Here is a 21,154-nt window from a genome sequence, read left to right on the forward strand (position 1 = left end):
CCAGTAGAGGAGGATTTTCTTATGGACACCTTCGATACCACACAAAGGTCCACCTCAACACTGCCCATGCTTAAAGGGGTCATTAAGCACGCACCAGAGATCTTTAAAGACCCAGTTAGAGCTCGAGTCATCAACCCGAGAATAGAAAAGAAGTTTAAAGCTGCTCCCACTGACTCCCTAGTAGTCTCTAATGCAAGGAAGAGAGCAAATTCCCAAACATCAGGTGACGCACCACCACCAGACAAGGAATCAAAACTCCTAGACGCCTCTGGCAAACGCACAGCGTCACAGGCAGCAAACATTTGGCGCATTGCTAATACCCAAGCGCTACTAGCCAGGTATGACAGGGCACATTATGATGAGCTTCAGTCCATAATGCAGCACCTCCCTGACAAATATAAAAACAGAGCCAGTGAACTCATCCCAGAGGGTAAAACCATCACTAACATCTCCATCCGGTGTGCCCTAGATGTAGCAGATACTGCCTCAAGGGCAATAAACACCAGTGTCCTTTTGCGCAGGCATGCCTGGTTACGCATATCAGGTTTTAAACCTGAGGTCCAGAGTTCTATACTCAATCAGCCTTTTGATGAGCAACACCTATTTGGCCCCAATGTAGACGTATCCCTTGAGAAAATGAAAAAGGATACAGACACTGCCAAATCTATGGGAGCCTTGCAATCGCAAGCTCCCAGGCGGTCCTTTCGTCACTCATCCTTCAGAAGCACCCATCGAGGCTACTCCTCTGATAGCCCCTCCACCTCTTACAAAGCTCCCACCCAATCCACCTTTACTAGAGGTTACCAAAGGGGTGGTTACAGGGGGAACAACAGCAAAGGCAGAGGCAAAAACAGCAACTCCCGCCCTGCCTCCACCCCTACCCCATGACTTCCCTCCACTTCCCCCCGACCATTCCACTCCAGTCGGGGAAGACTCCACCAATTTCTCCCTGCCTGGGCAAACATCACTTCAGACAGGTGGGTCCAGCAAATAATTCAATCAGGCTACTGTCTCGAACTAACATCTACCCCCCAACCATACCACCCAAACACCGTCCAATGTCACAAGAACATCTGTTACTATTAAAGCAGGAGGTAATCTCCCTCCTACAAAAAAGTGCAATAGAACCAGTTCCCCTGCACCAACGAAACAAGGGAGTTTACTCATACCAAAGAAGGACGGATCTCTAAGGCCTATTTTAGCCCTCAGACCCCTAAACCTATACATACACTCAGATCACTTTCACATGGTCTCACTTCAGCAGGTCCTCCCTCTGCTTTCCCAGGGCAACGTCCTTGCTACTCTAGACCTCAAGGACACCTATTTCCCCATTTCCATTCACAGCGCTCACAGAAAATATCTCAGATTTGTAGCGGACAGTCAGCACTATCAATTCAAAGTACTCCCATTTGGAGTCACCACAGCACCAAGAATGTTTACCAAGTGCCTAGCAGTGGTGGCAGCACACCTAAGAAGACCACACATCCATGTCTTCCCATATCTAGATGACTGGCTCATAAAAGCCAAATCATACAATCAGTGTGTACAACACACTCACGACACTATTCAACAACTTCACGACCTGGGTTTCACAATAAATCATGCCAACTCCCAGCTGCAACCGTCCCACACACAATACCTCGGTGCCACAAAAGACACCTCAAGAGCGCTAGCCTATCCCAGTCCCGCCAGGATAGCGAGCATGCAAGCTGTTCTGACCAGATTCCAACCGCAACACTCGCTTCCAGCTCGAGTGTTCATGCAACTCATAGGGATGATGGCCTCTTGAATATTCATAGTGCCTCATGCAAGACTCCAGATGCATCCTCTCCAAGAGTGCTTAGCACGCCAATGGAACCAGGCTCAATGTCAGCTAACAGATCTGGTGTTGTTAGACAGTCGTACCCATCGCTCTCTGCAGTGGTTGAACGCCAAGACCATTTCCAAAGGGCGACCGTTCCTCGAGCCAGTTCCTCAAATAGTCTCAACAGCGGACGCCTCGCTCTCCGGCTGGGGAGCTCACCTACAACATCACACCATGCAGGGCAGGTGGACACCTCAACAAAAGCTACTCCACATCAACCACCTGGAGTTACTAGCCATATTCCTAGCCTTAAAAGCATTTCAAAAACAAATATCAGGCAAGACTGTCTTAGTCCGCACCGGCAACATGACAGCCATGTATTATATCCAAAAACAAGGTGAGACACACTCTCTGCAGCTCTGTCAGCTCGCACAGAGCATATGGAGGTGGGCTATACCTCAGAATATTTTTCTCCTAGCCCAACATGTCCCAGGAGTCCAAAACACAATAGCTGATCTGTTAGGCCGTCAAACACAACAAATCCACAAGTGGAAACTTCATCCACAAGTTCTTCGCCGCCAGGTATCCTCACCCATTGTCCAAAGGCAATGCGATATGGATGAACTGGTCAGGCAGATTTGCGTACGCTTTTCCGCCTCTCCCACTCATTCCGCTAGTGGTGCGCAAACTACAGCAACACTCATCGTAGTTGCTCCAACTTGGGCCAGACAACCATGTTACATCACACTGCTGGAACTCTCCGTAGTTCGGCACCAAAAATTACACCTCTCTCCACGCCTCTTAACCCAGAACCATGGAGAGATCAACAACCACACCTAGGCCCAGCTCAGCTCAACGTAGCTATCTGGCTCCTGAAGTCCTAGAATTCGGTTACCTTAACCTTCCTCCTGACTGTATGAACGTCATCAAAGAAGCTAGACGGCCTACCACTAGAGCATGCTATGCAGCCAAGTGGAAAAGATTTGTGATATACTGCCATAACAACAACACTGATCCCCTAGATGTGTCTATCCAACACATCATAGGCTACTTACTACACCTCCAAAAATGCAACTTAGCCTACACGTCTATCAGACTGCATCTTGCTGCCATAGCAGCATATCTACAAAATAAACAACAGCTCTCACTTTTCAGAGTACCTGCCATAAAGGCCTTTATGGAGGGACTTGAGAATAATTCCCCCCAGAGTACCACCTTCGCCTGTGTGGAATTTAAACATCGTTCTCACAAGACTAATGGGGCCTCCATTTGAACCTCTACATAAATGCGAGCTACAATTCTTAACATGGAAAACTGCTTTCCTAGTAGCCATTACTTCTCTACGAAGAGTTAGTGAACTGCAAGCACTAACCATTCAAGAACCCTTTCTGCAGATGCATCTTAATAAGGTTGTTCTCCGAACTTATCCTAAATTCCTCCCTAAAGTCATTTCTCCCTTTCACCTCAATCAATCTGTGGAGCTGCCCGTATTCATCTCGCAGCCACAAACAGTCGCAGAAAGAGCTCTTCACACCTTAGATGTCAATAGAGCACTACTGTACTACATAGAGAGAACACAACCTTTTCGTAAGACCAAACAACTATTTGTGTCTTTCTCACCACCACACAAGGGCAACCCCATATCAAAATCTGAGATAGCTAGGTGGATTGTCAAATGCATACAGATTTGTTACCACAAAGCAAAACTTACATTATCTGTTCCTCCTAAAGCCCACTCTATACGAAAGATAGGGGCTTCAATGGCATTTTTAGGGAACATTCCCTTAGATGACATCTGCAGAGCAGCTACATGTTCTACACCGCACACATTCACAAAACACTATTGTGTCTGTGCAAACTAAACAACAACCTAGTGTGGGCCAGGCTGTACTCAAAACACTATTTCAAACTACTGCAACAGATACTGGTGGTCGCCGCTAGGAGGGTATACTGCTATACAATCTATGCACAGTGTGTAATCTGCAGCTCATATTCCTCGAACGGAATATGCTACTTACCAGTATGCATCTGTTCTTGGCATGTAGAGCTGCAGATCTACACACGCCTCCCCGGCTACCTTTATCTGTTCCAGTATTATCTTACTTAGATACAGCATACATGGGCATCTTTCCTGTTTCTTACTAAGCTCCATCATTTTCTTGCTGGCGAAAAACAATCTGAGGATGGAGCCGATGCCCATGCGCACTATGATCCAAAGGAGGAGTTGCATACCTCGTGACTTCCAAAGACTTTCCAAGACAAAAACAAGTGCAAACATCCGGGCCCAACACCAGATGACGATCTATGCACAGTGTGTAGATCTGCAGCTCTACATGCCAAGAACAGATGCATACTAGTAAGTAGCATATTCCATATATATTCACTGAAAAAAACATAGGTTTCAGGAACGTTATAGTTAGTTGGACATTTCACTCGTACAAAACCATAGAAATGCCGGCGTTATAGTTAGTTCAGCTAACTATAACTTGCGCCCCCGCAATGCACTGCTGATGGCGTCACATATTCCATCATTCATGACATCGTCAGTGACATCACTGATGACATCACTGATGATATCTCAAATGACATCACTGATGACATCATCCAGTGACTCTGTGTGTTTATAAAGTTTAAATATATTTTATATATACGTGAAGGTGTATTGACGAATGAGTGGGTGTATAAGTGTCTGGATGAAGGATTTAGTAGGTGCATGACTGACTGTATAAGTGAGTGATTAAATGTGTCTTACTGAATGCATGGGTTAGTGACTAAAGTGTGTGAAAGTGTGTATCCCTTTGTCTCTTGTTGTGTAAGCTGTTGCATGGGTTAGTGAGTAGCTGCATCAGTGTCTATATGGTTATTGAATGGCTGCCTGAGTATTTGTATGGCTGCCTGAGTGTGTGTGAGTGGGTGGGGGGGTGCGAGTGTGTCCATTGTTGTGTGAGTGGTTGATTCACTGGGTATATGTGTACAAGAGGGCATGCGAAAACAGCTGTATGGGTGTGTTAGTGTGTGAATGGATGTCTCAGTGGTACATGCGCAAGTGACTACATATGTAAAAGGCAGTATATGTGAGTGACGGTGTTATAATCCGGGTTCTCTGGTTGACACAGGTAGGTACTTGTGTCAAGCAGGGAACCTTTCCTCCAGTCAGTGTAGGGGGGTACACTCCAACAATAACCCCTGCTCACCCTCTAGGTAGCTTGGCGTGAGCAGACAGGGCCTATCTCAGAGCGTTTAGGTTAGGCATTTGTGAACACACACACAGTAACTCAGTGACAACCCCACAAATGGACTCCACACTGGGATATATAAAAAATAACACTTTATATATATATATATATATAGATTAGGCTTAGCACAAGACCAGATAACGTTTAAACGGCCCACAATACTTATTAGACAAAGAGTTCTTGGGTTTAGCGTAGTTTTAAAGTTCTGTACGCTTCGTTCCTTTCCGTACGCTTCGTACGTGGTAAAAACTGCTTGGGAACGGGTCTCACGCGCACTGTAGGCGCTTCGGGATGAAGCGTACACCCTACGGTGCGAACAGGCACAGTACCTTTATCTTTTGGTGAGTTCGTCACGGATGCTGCGCTGACATCAAGCGCGATGTACGGTGCGTTGTCCTCCTGGTGCGGTGCGTACTACGGTACGTTGGACCTTGGGCGTGCAGGGCTTCAGGGGACGGTGCGTAGGTACGGTGCTTTAAATATTCGTCGCGGCGTTCGCGCCGTACCGGGAGTTCGGCACTCTTGAGTTGAAGTGCTGGACACAGGCGAAAAATACGCTCCGCTCGGGGGAGACATACGTGACTACCGTACGCACCGCAGCCTTCCCAAAGCAGGGGAAAGGAGCGTACGCTGGGCAGTACGGTTCGTAGGGGATAGAAGCAATTACGGTTCGCAGTCCTTCTGTTACGGTGCGAGCTACGGCTCGTAGGGGCCTGTTAGTCAACGCGACTAACAGGCCCCTACGAGCCGTAGCTCAGGCCGGACGATACCTTCCTTTGCGGTGCGAGCTACGACTCGTAGAGGGGCCTCAGATGCTTTGTTCGGGCCGGACAGCGGGATACCAGCTTGCAGGGGGTACGCTGCGATAAGCGAGGCGTGCGCAGCAGTTCGAGTCGAAGATGTGGGGAAAACGGTCCGTTTTCCAAGGCGATCTCACGGCGGTGAAGTCCACTGGTCCTGGGACTTCGTTCAGGGGGCAAGCTCACTCACAAGCCCTCGGAGATCTCTCAGCACAAGTCAAATAAAAGTTTCTTGAGTCTTTTCTTCCTCTTCTTCAGCAGCAAGGCAACCATTGCAGGCTAATCCCCCAGGTCAGGGACAGTACTCCTCCATGCAGCTTTTCCAGTTCCTTCAGGTCGGACAGAGGTTTCTTCTTAGTAGGACAGGATCTAGTTTCTTAGGGGCAGGGCTCCTACATTTATACCACAAATCCTTTGTTCTCCCAGGCCAGGGGGGCCCTTGCCTAGTTCAGTCCAGTTCTGGAGCACTTTGTTGATGCGATGCAGGCTTCTTCTTTCAGGGTGCAGGGCAGAGCCATCAGACGCTCCACAGGGGGCGGAGCCAGCATTGTGGTGGCAGAGCACAGCCCTATTCAGAGTCCAGGTGTACTCCTCCCACCCATCTACCTGCCAATCTTCCTATTCACCACCAGGCTACCTAGCCCTGTCCATCTGGGTTTCCCCAGCCCTGTCACTCACACAAGTCAGACAGCAGATACACATCACGCAGAGGCGGGCTGAAATGGTTAGGTAAGCTAAAGGCCAACTTTCTAAAAGTGGCATTTGCAAACGCAGAATATTAAAATAAACCTTACTAAAAGATGTACCTTATTATTCTGAGTTCAGGCATAGTAAACTCGATTTTCTACCATGTTCCCTGGGTCTGTTAGGATCATATGATGTAACAATCTTAACAGCCCATTCTGGCCTATGAGAACAGGGTAGCCTTACAATAGTGAAAAACGAAGATGGCTGTAATTCACTATTAGGACATGCCACACACATCAGGGCTTGTCCTACCTTATGCTACAATGCACCCTGCCCTTGGGCTTACCATAGGGGTGACTAACATGAAGTTAAGGGAAGGTTTAGGGACTGGCAAGTGGGTGCACTTGCTAGTCAGCATGTCAGTACCAGACTGCACGCAGGTTCTGTAATGGCAGACCTAGACACATTTTACCAGGCCGCTTCTGTGGGTGGCACAACCAGTGCTGCAAGCCCACCAGCGGCATTTGTATTTACACGCCCTGGCACTCCTGGTGCACTTTACTGGGGTCTGATAGTAAACCAAATAAGCCAATCATGGAATCCAACCAACATATACATTTTACCTAGGGAGCACTTGCACGGTGGCACTGGTTGGCAGTGGCACAGTGCTCTGAGCGGCCAACACCATAAAAACACATGAGGCACAGCGACAAAAAAGTGGAAGGGAGACTCACGCCAAGGTGCCAGGTCTAACAGACGATATATATAAATAACTATATGTGAGAGTCCGTGATTGTGACAGTGGCTGCATGGATAAGTGTGTATTTGTATCAGTAATTCTATAAGAGAGTAATTATGTGTTAGTATCTGTATGAATAAGTCAGGTGGTGTATATAATTGTATAGGTGAGTAAATGGAAGTATAATTGATTCTTTGCATGACTGACTAGGTGTGTGAGTAACTCTGGATATGTGGCGGTGTGTGAGTGTCTGTATAGGTGTATAAGTGCATATGATAGTGTTGTATTGATGAGTGACTGCAAGTATGAGTGACTGTATGGGTGAATGAGTGGATGTGTGTGTAGACCTAGGAATCCGTCAGTGCGTATTTAGTTACTGGTATTGATGTGTCTATTGTTTCGAAAATGATAGTCTGTATTTTAGAGTTGGTGTATCAAAGGTTATATTCAGGTGTGAGGAGGTGCAGCAGATTTTCACGTGGATGATGTCATCAGTGAAGTCATTTGTGATGTCATCAGTGATGCCACTGACCATGTCATGAATGATGTAATATGTGACATCATCAGCAGTGCATTGCGGGCGCGCAAGTTATAGTTGGCAAATGAAAATGCTGCCTCCTGATAGGTTCATTGTCAGCAGTCTTCCCAGGCATTCTGGTAAATGTAGTGTAGCGCTTTAATAAAACCCCTGGATGGTTGCCGTTGTCACACACAGTCACAGATGCCAATCCTGAATGGGCCTCAAATTCTGCCGAGTCTTTATTTCCGGCGCTGGTCCCTTCGGTAACACTGGGCACAATTTCCCAGTTATGTAATATGTGACGTCATCAGTAGTGCATTGCGGGGGCGCGAGTTATAGTTGGGTCTACTAACTATAACGGCCGAATTTCTATGGTTTTGTACGTGTGAAATCTCCAACTATAACGTCCCTGAAACCTATGGTTTTTTCAGTGAATTTCTAAGGTTTTTTAAATGCTAATTTCTAACTATAATGTCCCTGAAACCTATGTTTTTTTCAGTGACTATATATATATATATATATGTGTGAACAACATCTAGCTCTCACAGAAACATCCATTATAACAGGCACGGACTTCAGGCTGTCAGGATAAGGCATTAATTTAATGTCATAGGTCACCCTCAACCCATGAGACGAGACGCTTTTCGGCTTACTAGAAGCCTTTATCAATCTGTTTGGCGCCAAAACTTACAGCATTATATATAGACCATCCCCTTTGAAAGGTATACATAGACAGAGAAAACATACTGTCAAGTATGTAACAAAAATATGCAACCGATATGGCATATGAAAGCTCTCAGCAACTACCTGTCCGCAAAGTTGCAGGTAAAGATAATTGTTAATAAATTGCATAATGCAACTATAAATTGACAAAATGTACCATTGCCATTTTTTTTTTGAAAACGTATTTTTATTGCAGAATTAAGTGTGAGAACTCCATAATAACTTCCCATGCCCACAATGTGTCCCAAAGGCTCGCATCCTTGTAACACTTTACACAGCCATTCAGCCCACATCCCGGAGGCTGGGCGGCACAACATTACTGGCCCCTAAATATCATAACCAGACTGACCCCATCGAGCAGGTAAATTTCCCATGGCAACAGCTGCTTTTCTCCCATCCTCCTCAGTCCCCGGTTGTCCGTCAATATATCCGCACCACACCCCGAAAACTCCCCCCCCCCCCTCCCGCCCACCCAATACTGCTGGCAGGGGCCCCTATCATGAAATCTAGCTTACTATTGCTACTGCTACCGGATATTCGCCTATAGCCTCCCGGCCTCATGGAGCCCTTCCCTCTCGGTCCTCTTGCTCAGTGCTGTCCAGCCGGTAATCTTTCAGAGCCTGTACTATCTGCTCCCATGCCCTCACCCAGTCCAGCCCCTTCTCATCCCCTGCCCTGGTCGCCTGACGCCTCCTCAGTACACTTTCACAGCTCGCCCACTTCTGCAACTCAGCCATCCATCTCCCATATGACGGGCCCTCCCGCGATTTCCAGTGCCACGTAATTTCTCTCTGGGCCAGCAGGAGGCCCAAGTCAATGAACTTACTGGTCACTTTCGTCTTCGCCGTGTGTGGGAACCAGAGCAATAAGCAGGCCGCCATATCAAACTCCACCTCCCGGTCCGTGACAGCATTCAGAAGCTCCCCTACCTCAGCCCAATACGTCCCTAGCCGGGGGCACCCCCATAAGAGGTGATCGAGCTCCGCTCCAAGTTCCAGACATCTCGGGCACGCCGCATCCTGTACCTTAAAATACCGTTTTATCCTTCCCGGGGTCAGATAAGCCCTATGCAGTACAAAGAAATGCACCTGCTGGAAGCGGGCGTTCCTACTCCCTTTCCATGTTCTCCTTAGAATCTGACTCCATACCGTGTCCGGGATGGGTTTTCCTATACTACTCTCCCACTTCTCCTTCAACGCCGCGAGCGGTTCCAACCCCTCTCGTAGCAGCCTGGAAGGGATGCAGGTGACCGCCTTAACTCTCCCTGCCGCCATCACCACGTACTGGCAGGTCTGAACCACCGCGGGCTCCACCAGGCCCTCCCTCCAGTACCGCTGTACCGCCGCGCACACCGCCGCGTGTAACAGGTAACTCCCATCCGGGAGGCCAAACTGTTTCTGCAGCACCCCAAATGGCGCCAACGCCCCGTCCACATACAGATCTCCCACCATTTGCAATCCCAGCTCTTCCCACTCCGCGAGCGGTGACCAATCGCCACCATGCGGCAACGCTGTCAGCATCCCCAGCGGAATCTCTGGCGCGTACGGGTGCACCGCCTTCGCTCTCCTCATGCTTCTGCGCCAACACTGTCGGAGTGTCCTCTCCTCTACGGTGAGGTCTCGTAAGCCCAGCGTCTGGTTCAGGACTATGTAGGATAAAACATGTCTCTGGATCCCGGAGTCCCTCTCATGCTCAGGGCCTCTAAAGACTCTAGCGACATTTTGCGTCAGTACCTGTAGCTGCGCCGCCAGGTAGTACAATTCGAAATCGGGGACCGCCAATCCGCCGTCAAGTTTGGGTCGCACCAAGGTCTCCAAGGCCACCCGCCGCCGTCCGCCCCCCCACAGGAAGCCGACCACCAGCGATCTCAGCTCCGCAAAGATGCGCTGGGGGATCCAGATCGGCAGGGTGCGGAAATAATAAAGCAGCCGCGGCAGGGCCACCATTTTCAACAGGGCCACCCGGCCCAGTACCGACAACGGGAGGGAGGCCCAAAAGGACATGCATCCCTTCAGGGCCCGTATTCCCCGACCTATGTTGCCCTCCAGCAGGTCCCCAACGTCCCGGTAAATCCTGACCCCCAAGTAGGTGAAGCACGTGGCCTCCCACGCCACCTCCTCCGTGAGTGGGGGGTACGGGACATCTGCCCGCAGCGGGAAGACACAAGTCTTGTTCCAATTAACCCGGAGGCCCGACAGTTCCCCAAAGCCCGACAGCAGTTCCATAGCCCTCCCCAGGGCCTCCTCCGAGTCCTCGAGATACAGCAAAAGATCGTCTGCGTACAATGAGATATAGTGCGTCGTCTCCCCTCTCCGGACCCCGCCAAAACTTGCCCCCGTCCTTGCCCGCATTGCCAACGGTTCCATCGCCAGGGCAAACAACAGGGGAGACAACGAACAGCCCTGTCTCGTACCCCTGCTCACCGGGTACTCCGAGGAAACCACCGATCCCAGTCGCACCCGGGCTGAAGCCGAGGAATAAAGGACCCTCGTCCACCGCCCAAATCCATCCCCCAGGCCCATTCGCTCCAGCACCGCATCGAGGTAGCCCCACTCTAAGCAGTCGAAGGCCTTCTCGATATCTACGGAGAGCACTGCCGGCTTCTGGGCAGGGTCCCAGACACTGTCCACTATGCGGACCAGGCGCCGAATATTCATGGCTGTGCTCCTAGTGGGGATAAATCCAGCCTGGTCCTCATGCACCAGCCGGGTCATGTGTGGTAGCAATCTAGTAGCCAAGATGCGGCTCAATATTTTATAGTCGACCGTCAGCATGGATAGTGGCCCATACGAGGTCACATCCGAGGCGTCCCGACCCGGTTTCAGCAGCGGCACCACGAGCGCCTCCCTCAGCGACTTAGGTAATCTCCCCACCGTCAAGGCCTCCGCATAGACCTGCAAGAGCCTGGGCACTAGTACATCGACATATTGAACATAAAATTCAATCGGCAGCCCATCCACCCCCGGCGTTTTGTTTCTGGCCATATGTTTGATAGCTACCCTGATTTCCGAGAGCGTGATGGGTCCCCCCAGTTCCTTCGCCGTCTCGGCCTCCAGTCTCGGGAGAGGAGTAGTCCCCAGGAAGTCGGCCACTGGGGGGCTCCCCGCCGGCTCTCATAAAGGCCCGTATAATAAGCCCGAAAGCGCTCTAGGACCGCCGTTTGCGTGTACACTACCTCCCCCGTCTCAGTGCCTATACTCATTACCGGGCAACCCCTGGGTTCGGGATTAGCAATCCTGGCCAGGAGCGTCCCCACCTTGTCCCTCTCCGCATGCACTCTCGCAGCATACAACTTGTAATCGAAACACCTCAGGCGCTCCGTCTCAGTCGCCACCAGCTCCTTCGCCTCTAGCAGTCTGTCTTGCAACTCCGGTCGCTCAGGCCTGCGCCGCTCCAAATCCCTCAACAACCCCTCCGCCTTCGCCAGGTCAGCTAGGACAGTCGCCCTCACACTCGGAAACCGGCCCATGCAAACTCCTCTGACCACCACCTTCATGGCATCCCATTCAATCGCTCTCGTGGCAGTCGATCCTTCATTCTCTCCAAAGTATCGTTCAATGCCCTGCAGTACCGTATCCCTAAACACCGGATCTTCTAATGTTTCTGGACGCAACCTCCACGTCGGTATTGCCGACCTTTGCCTCTGCCATTGCAGCGTCAGCAACAACGGATTATGATCGGATACAGTTCTCGTTAAGTACTCCGTATGTGCCATTTTGGAAGCCAACGACCCACTACACAGAATGGAGTCTATCCTGACATGTAGCGCGTGTAAAGCGGAAAAAAAGGAGTAGTCCCTATCGCCAGGGTGCTGCTCCCGCCACACATCCACCAGTCCCCACCTCTCCTACCAGTCCGCCCTGTGCGCCGCTAACCGGCGCACCGGGGAGTCCGCCAGCGGCGGATGCGATCTATCTAACTCCACATCCGTTATCGAATTAAAGTCCCCTCCTATCAGAATGGGGCCCGCCAGGAAGTGCGCCAGCGTTCCCGTCAGGCCGGCAAAGAAGCGCGCCTGTTCCACATTAGGTGCATGGATGCTACACAGTACCACATCCTGGCCATATAACCGCCCCTCCACCACCACATATCGACCTTCAGGGTCTACCAACTGATTCGTAGCCTGGAATGGGACCCCCGCTCTCACCCACACCAACACTCCCCTGGCAAACGCCGAGTACGTGGTGCCAAACACCTGACCATGCCATCTCCTCTGCAGCGCGGCATGTTCTTGCTTAGTTAAATGCGTTTCCTGCAAGAAGGCTATTTGGATGCCTCGCCTCACTAGCTGGGCATGCACTTTATACCTCCTCGTCATAGTCCGAAGCCCTCGGACATTCCACGTGAGGCATTTCAGATTAGGTAACGTCCCCATTGTAGCCATTTCTCAGCCAATGAACCAGCGCCCAGTGGGCACCCCCAACCAAGCAGTAGAACCCCTTAACCAAAACATCCCAACAAACTCCCCCCTCCCCTCTCCCCAGAACAGGACCCAATAACACCATATCAGCCCCCATCCAAACCAAGAACCCACCAAACATTCCCGACTCTGTGGTCGTCCCCACAGAAAGCCTTAAGGGCCACAAGGGGTTGCCTCAGAGCCGACCCAGACCGGGCCCAGCCCTCGCCCCCAGCCCAGGACCCCACATATCCATCAGCACAGTACCTTCCAGTTCGCAGAACGCCCGGGCGCTCCACCGGGGTCAGAGCCCCCAGAAAGGCCCCCCCCCCCCTCCCAGCGTCAGCCATTGAAGAGTCCATCCGCCGTCTGTGGGGTGACCGCCGGCCTCCCCGAGCTTTCCACCTCCGAAAGTTCACCGCCTGATTGTCCACCATCGTCACCAGTGTCCGAGCCCACCGACATCCGTTCTTGCGGGGATCCCGTGAGGATCGCCGTGGCCTCCAGCGCCCCCCGCCTGTCCTCCGCCAGCTGGTCCTCCCGTAACCCTCTCCTGAGGTTATCACGTTTGCGGATGCGTTGGGATTTCCGCACTTGAGTCGGCCGGCGCCTCTCCCTCGCGCCTTTCCCCTTGCGGTCCGTGCCAGCGCGATGCAGCTCGAGCCATGCCCCCGCTTCATCCGGAGTCTGAAAGAAGTGGGTTGCGTCGCCCACAATCACCCTTAATTTCGCCGGGAAAAGCAGGGAATACTGTAGCCCCTCGGCCCTCAGTTCCTTCTTCACTGCCAGAAAAGAAGCCCTATGCTTCTGGACCTCCTGCGTGTAGTCGGGGAACACCGTCACCGGGCTATTCGCCACCTGAAAGGGGCCCTCCGATCGCGCCCTCTGGATCAACAAATCTCTGTCCCTGTAATGCAAGAGTCTGACCAGCATCGGCCGGGGCGGGCGGCCCGGCGGCGGTGGGCGGGCCGGAACCCTGTGCGCCCGCTCCAGGGAGAAGAAGGGGGAGAGCCCCTCCGGGGCCACCACTGTTTTGAACCAATTCTCCATGTACGCCACCGCATCCTTCCCTTCACTGTTTTCCGGGAGGCCCACCACCCGTACATTGTTCCTGCGATTGCGGCCTTCGGCATCCTCCGCCCGTCTCTCCAGCATTGCCAAGCGGCCCAGGACGTCGGCGAGTTTGTGGTCCGCGGCCGCTACTGCAGGGCCGAGCTCCTGTAGCTTCATCTCATTGTCCTTAACTCGATCCGACAATTTGGCATGGTCCGCCCTCAAGAGACCCAGTCCAGTGGCGACCTGCGCAATGTCGTTGTGCAGGGCCTCCTTAGTGGCCGTGATCGCCTCAAGAATACTGTCCAGCCGTGCGTTCAGGCGCCGTTCCTGCGCCGAGCCCTCCGAGTCACCCTGGGCACCGCCATCCGCGGCCGACTCCGCGCCCGGCATCTGTGGCGCAGCACCCCGATTTGCCATCTGCTCGGCGGGGATCCCCCCTCAAGAGGGCCGTGGGGGGGGCCCCCACCCAACCGCTCCGAAGTCCGCCGTCCTGCGCGGCCGCTACACCCGACGGCCGCTGCAATCGCAGCCCGTGCGCTGCCTTCGGACTGCCAGAGGGCCCCTCCACGTCCGGCTCCCCTCGCTCCCACTTCGGCAGCTCTGGCCAGGGCCGTTGTTCGCCACTCTAGATCCCTCCGTCTGATGTCCCACTGCTAGTCAGGCCAGAGCGAGCCGTCCTGCGGGGTCAACACTGTGGTCCTGGGGTGCAGCACTCCGCCGTCCCCCTCGCCTTCCCTGCTCTCCGTCGGGCGCCGCGCCAGCCCAGGCGGCCGTCGCTCTCCACGCGGGGGGAGGGGCAGCTCCGTCAACTCGCTCCCCACTCGGGACCGGGGGCCTAGCCCCCAGCTCTCAGTCCCAGGGGCACCCGATAGCCGCCGTCGTCCCGTTCAGCCGAGGCCGTCCCCGTCACCCTCCGGTCACGTTCCTCCGTCGTCCTCCTCAGAGCTCCGAGGTCGGGGCCGCCGCCATCTTGCCCGCTGATTACTGCGCTCCGGATCTGCGGCCTCGGGCTCTACACCGTCCTCCGCAGTCTCCCTGCTTGCAGCCCCAGCAGCCCCGGCGCTCCGCACCGGCAGTCCGTGCAGCCGATAGCCCCTCTCGGTAGATTATCAGGAGTATTGGCGGGATCAGGCTCGGAGCTGCAGGCTCACGCCGCCATCCCGATCGGCGTCCAAGCCACGCCCCCCAAAATGTACCATTGCCATAACGAGCATAACTAAAATTGGACTGCATACACTACTTTTATAACTTCAACACTCAAGGGAAAATATATACATTTAAATGCGATGCCAAACATTTTATCTCGTGTCACCTGAATTATTAAAACGAAATATATAAATGTGTTAAAACTGCGTGCTGCTGAAAGTCACTAAATTGTCAAAATAAAAAACAGCCTCTGACCTGGGATGTCTGCTGAGGTTCCTGGCAAATCCTCCCAGTTTACGACCTCTGACATCTGCACGGAAGCAGTCTTAACTTCAATCTTGTTGCGAATACCACTTTCCCTTAGCAAATATCGAAAGGCATTGGGACAAAATAATGGTAGTTATCCCACGGGATCAGATTAAACACCATTTGTGAACTAAATGACTTTAATGTCAAACTCCAAGCGCGTGCTTGAAAACCAAAGAGACTACCAATCCCATAATATATATATATCCACTTCTACACTTTACCTGAACTATAATTACCATTTCGTTCTAAAGGCATGTGTGGTAAGGGCACTGTGTGGTAAGTACCATGTTGTAAAGGCGGTTTCCCCAAGCACCTCATAACCTGTACACATTTACAGGTAGTTGGGAATAAGTTGCACACAGGTGGGTATTTATAGAACTGTCAGGGCAACATCAGAGGGAGCTTGCACTTCAGGGCATTACTGGGGGAAGCACGTGCTACGGTCATACTGACATAATGAGGCTGGGGGAGTCCCCATGATATGGTGATTAAATAGAGGTGGGTGAGCCAACAAATTAACAGGGAGCAAGGAACTGGTTAGGCTCTTAAAATCATGTACACAAGCTAGACCATGAACACATCTGGCCTGTATATCGCGCAACAAACACCATGTAAAAGATAAGTCTGTTCAAAATTCCAAAAGTGTATTTATATAACGTGCAAATATTTTGCCTCAGTGCATCAAAATATATTACTGCATTGAGAAGAATTTATTAAATGATACATTTTAAACATGAACTTGGCAACATTATTTCTTCCTTCCCTGATGACAATCCCATTAAGGAACTAGCAGTCACGTTAGACTCAATTTGGTCAATCGGACAAACTGGATTTGATCCTATTTTCTTCTGGTTTGCATTGTTCAAGTCAGTGTCTAGATGGGTATTTCTTTCTCTCTTTTGTTTCACATCAAAGGTTAATGCTTGGTCTTTGTTTTTAGCTTATAAGGTTAATGCCTGGTTGGCAAGCAGAACAGTTGTGTAATGCAAAATGATTGCCCCCTCTGCAGAATTTGATGAGAGGCCCCTGATTCTCCCAAATGTCACAGATATTCATTGCAAAAAGAACAATTGATGGACAGAATGCTGATCAATGTCAAACATTCACCCCAATACCAAGATCTGGGCCTAAATTCATCATTGTTCTGTTCCTCATGCCATTCCAGTTTAAACCAGCCATATGTAAATCGGTCTTGACCCTGCTCCCCATGGGAGCGGTCCAGCACTTACTGCCAGGTCAGGTCCTCCTTGGATCAGAAAAAAGGCATCCCGGGACCGGTTCCAGGGTTTCACCCCTCATTGTTCTTTTTGCAATTGTCACCCCGAGTTGATCGGGTATGCCCAGACGTGGGTCCTGTGCTCTCCATGCAACTGAAGTCAAGCCAGCCTGGCTGATGAGGGGGTGAAACCTCGAAACTAGAACCGGGATACTTGTTTCTGGTCCAGGGAGGACCTGGCGTCGAGGAAGGTCAGATTGAAGGGATTACACATTGTATTCCACTTGATGTACGAAGCGCCTCCATCCTTCCCTTCCTTGTCGCCCCAAGCAACCACCCACATCGATAAATTGGGCGCTGTGATCCTATCTAGCTGTCTGTTGGCAGAAGTTTTGTATGTCTGAGAGATTGCTGGTCTGTGGCCGAGGACACTTGTTTGCCCAAATATCAGAACACTTAACTCTTACGTTCTCTGAAATCTACAGGTGGTGACCCCAATGCCAGCTTCCGAGCTCAGACTGTGCCTATGTCTGGTCCATGGAGAGAATCCAGTCTCGATGCAGCAGCGGTGTCCAGCAAGGTCAGTCAGGGAGGGTTGTTTGTTGGGGAGAGACTGGGGCTCCTTACATTCCATGCGCTCTGAGTGTGAGCAGTTTGGCAGACATGTTCTTGTGTTTTTAGATGAAAAGTTGTCAAGCTACTCCAGGGTAAGAATAATGACTCACTCTCGTGTTACTGTTTTGAAAGCCGAAAGGCGGCCGTTCTATATCAGAAGTGTAACCTATTTCTCTGGGCAGATGCGTAGCCTTCATTACTGCAGCTGGCGCAGTGGTGCTGGAGCCTGTGGGTGTGAGTAGCCCACTACCCCCAATTATCGGTGCCCTTTACTTCCCAATCAGGGGAAGAAGGTCATTTAACTTATTGTTTTTTCGAACCCAAGCACCTTTGGCCACAAGTGTGCTGCCTTGATTCAGCCCTTAAATAGTGTACTGGACTCGAGCAGCAGCAGCAGCCGCCACTTGGCTTCCTGACATTTCTCTAAGAGAGTCAAAGGCAGATTCGGGGTAAAGTGAAGTTTCGATCAGCAGCACCCCCCACAAAACAGTAGGCGGTATCAAACCCTACTCTACCCAGCTGGTGTGCCACAGGTACAGGCCTGTTCGGGAAATTGTCGATTAGCTTTTACTCTCTTTCTAGGCCTCGTATGGGAAATGGTCAGGGCGCTATCTTGGTGGGAGTATAGGAAACCTAAGCAAAATAAATTAAGATGCGTAGGTGGAAAAGCCCAGCTGGCAGCTCAGATATCATAGGAAAATAGCTGCAAAGGAATATCGTGTGTGCTTGCACAAAAAACCTTGATAAATGATATTAGTGTTATGCACGTCTTAGGCCCACATCACAGAATCCACTGCTAGGCGATCCAGCGGGAATTTCCCAAAAATATAAATGAACAAACATCACCTAAGTTACCCTAACTTTGCTAAGGTATGAAAGGACAATCGTTACTACAAGTATACAATCAAGTAGGTAAAAGAAATAAAAATAGAATCTGTGTACCCACTTAGTAAAAGCTCTGAAGTTTAAAACATTCTCGACCTATTTGTAAGCTGTAGAACCCACTAAATTAGTTTGTATAAAAAAAATCTACCTTCTGTGTAAGGTGCCCCTCCTAAAGTGCTATCCCCTCTCTGTAAATAAGAATGACCCTTCATGCTACTAATAAAATGTCCGCATGGCCATGTTTTTAAACATTTACATCAAATCTCTAGCACAGAGTGTTGCATATTTTAGCTCCGAAATAGAGAAGAAACTGTCCCTACCAGCTCCGAAATTGGTATGTAGAATTGTTAATGAATACTAGGGAACCGAGCCCAAGTTCTTTGTTGGCTGATATCTGGAAATGTTGCTTTTAAAATATTTAGGACCAGTATTTATCCTTTTCCATTAAATGTGTGCTTGCACCTGTACAAATTTAATTTTTTGTAGCTGGTTCTGTTCTTGGTATCTTGGAGAAAACTGTTGGGGACACTCTGAACCTTTTATGATCTCGAAAGACCAATGTAATAGGCTGATATACCAACAAAATGTCTGTAGCACACGTGCATAAACTACTATATATCAATATTTTAAAGTCCGCTACACGATTACGTTTATTCATGTTAACAAAGATTTTATCTTCCTGATGAAAAAAAATGAGTACACATCCGCCCAAATCGGGTAATTCATATTCGTGCCATCTGCAACAAAACCCAAATAAAATGTCAGACGAATAGCCCATTTTCCCCAAGCTCTTGTTAAACTCCCGTTATAAACAGCCTGTAAGCGTACATGTAATCTTCATTTTTCTTACCCCACATTAATTGCCTGCTTTGTAATCCCTCCTTCTTCCCGTGATGCCTTGCTGGTTTGTTTTTTTTACCACCAGGAACACTTTAGCCTGAGACTGCGGTTTTTGGGTGGATGCAAGAACGTGCAGATCCTTAAACCAATGTGCCATGCTGGATGTTCTTGAGGTAGTTTTCCCCACTGCCTCGTTGCTGGTTTCACCCACGGCGGCAGCCTATAATTGTCAAGGTGCAGAACTGGCCATGTATAGGTGTACCCTCTTCTTGCTGCTTCTCAAGTTACTGCGTATAAAGTAGTGCATGGGATGAGCCAGGCGAGAAGAACCCTGAGCTCCATTTGTGGCTGTTGTGAATGGAAATCATAGCACATTTGCCCTGAAGTTGTGAATTGTGCCTTGGGGTTTGATTAGATTTTTCTTTTCCATGCTATAATCAGTCTTTTTTCTGTTTAGGATGATCATTATGGACAGAACAGTTTTTCCACGCTACCTAGAAACTACAAATACAATCCTGCCACAGGTGACAGGCGGATTGACCCCAGTGTATGGAGATCCCATTCAGGGGCTGTCCCAGGCACACTGCCCAGGAACTGGCAGACCCAGCAGCCTATCTCGAGGATCCCCATTCCACCTTCGAGCCCTCAAGGTGGGCTTCCCAAGCAGCAGAAGCCAATACCTCTTTCGATGATCTTCAGACTGCAGAATGCCTTCTGGGAGCAGAGGACCCCATACTCCATGGGCAACATCCAAGGGCCTCCTGGTGCCCCGACCCTTGGGAAGCTGCAGCAGTCTCAGCCTCACACTGCTCAAGCTCAGAGTCCTATGAGGTCATGGTCCACGTCTGATGGTAAGTGCTCATTAATCTTTGGGCAGAAGAAATAGAATGGATGCATTCAGAATATGTTCTGCTTTTCGCTGCACCAGAATTCCTGTGCTTGATTATGCTCTGTTGACCATTTAATCTTGTGTAATTCATAACATCTCCTAGCACCACTTTTAGAAATATGTTAACCCTAATTATATGCACTCAGTACAGAAAACCTTATTTATTGATACATTAGATGAAACCCATATACGGATGGACATTAATCTTATGGGTTAAATTATGCCCCTGCACAGGGTGACATTCAACATCTAAGGGCTGAATTTTGGATCCTACAGAATAGACATACAAAGGTAGTGAAAAAGCCAAAGAAAATTGAGAGAGAGAAACAGAGACAAGACACATACGTTAATTCACCAGTGTTGTCAAACTGTTCATACCTTATTATGAATGCCCAGTTTTATCTTGGAAGTTAGGGCTGTGGAAGGTTGTAGGTAGAAATGTATAGATGTGAACAGGGGCTCAAAAATTAGTATGTCAGATTCTTTAGTTTCATGCCATTAAAGTTTTGTTATACCCTGGTGAAGGATGTCCCATGCTTTGTTGCTGGACTATATTATTTTTCCATCAGGAAGTGGAAAGGTATCGACTTTGGAAAGAGCCCAGGAGCTGCAAAGGATGCCCCCAGGTCTGCCAGAAGCTGGAGAGCTGGAGCATGAGCTGTCAATATTTCTGCCCACCAGTGACTCACAGATAGAGGAGGTTCCACGTCCTCTTAGTCCCACGCGTCTCCAGCCAATGCTGCCACCAGAGGCCCAAAAGATGCCAGAGATGGATGAAATCCGTAGAGTCTTAGCAGATATCCCCAGACCTCTGAAGAGGCGAGGGTCCATGGAGCAGAGCGTGGCTGTTCCCCAGCCAGCCAGCAAGAAACAGTATCAGCAGATTATGAGCCGTCTCTTCCGCCGCTCTACTCCCAAGGAAACAGTGAGCCTTGTAGGGGAAGGAGCTCCACAAATGGAGATGCCAGTCATCATTGAAGGATCAGAAACAAAGGTGGGCGCCACCATAGCCCAGGAAAGGTCCCCATCACCCTCTTCACCAGCACTGTTGATTGCACCCACCACTCCAATCTCGAAGTCACCCAGTCTGGTAAGTTGAGTGGAAGTGATATTGGGAATTTCTGTCTTAAGGGTTCTATCCCGTCTGGGTGTTGTAATGTCCAATAGAGAAGAACGGAAATGCATTCATTCGGGGCAATGGAATCAAGGGAGTAAGATGGTTTGGAATAACAAAGGCAGCTAGCTACTTTACTCTTAAATCTAACAGCGAGATGTCCCATCAGAGTAGGG

General features: G+C 50.1%; 1 protein-coding gene across 7 annotated transcripts in view; it reads left to right on the forward strand.

The window, feature by feature from the left end:
• The window catches only part of PPP1R13L (protein phosphatase 1 regulatory subunit 13 like), a 953,402-nt gene that overhangs the window by 883,898 nt on the left and 48,350 nt on the right, over positions 1-21,154 (forward strand). For all 7 annotated transcript variants that reach the window (XM_085625573.1, XM_085625577.1, XM_085625575.1 and 4 more), the window contains 3 exons: positions 17,121-17,215; positions 19,433-19,826; positions 20,434-20,954. In XM_085625573.1, the coding sequence (XP_085481699.1) occupies positions 17,121-17,215; positions 19,433-19,826; positions 20,434-20,954 (1,010 nt within the window). The remainder of the gene's footprint in view (positions 1-17,120; positions 17,216-19,432; positions 19,827-20,433; positions 20,955-21,154) is intronic.

The sequence above is a fragment of the Triturus cristatus genome, chromosome 9 (assembly GCF_964204655.1).
Source record: "Triturus cristatus chromosome 9, aTriCri1.1, whole genome shotgun sequence".
In the NCBI taxonomy this organism is placed as follows: Eukaryota; Metazoa; Chordata; class Amphibia; order Caudata; family Salamandridae; genus Triturus; species Triturus cristatus.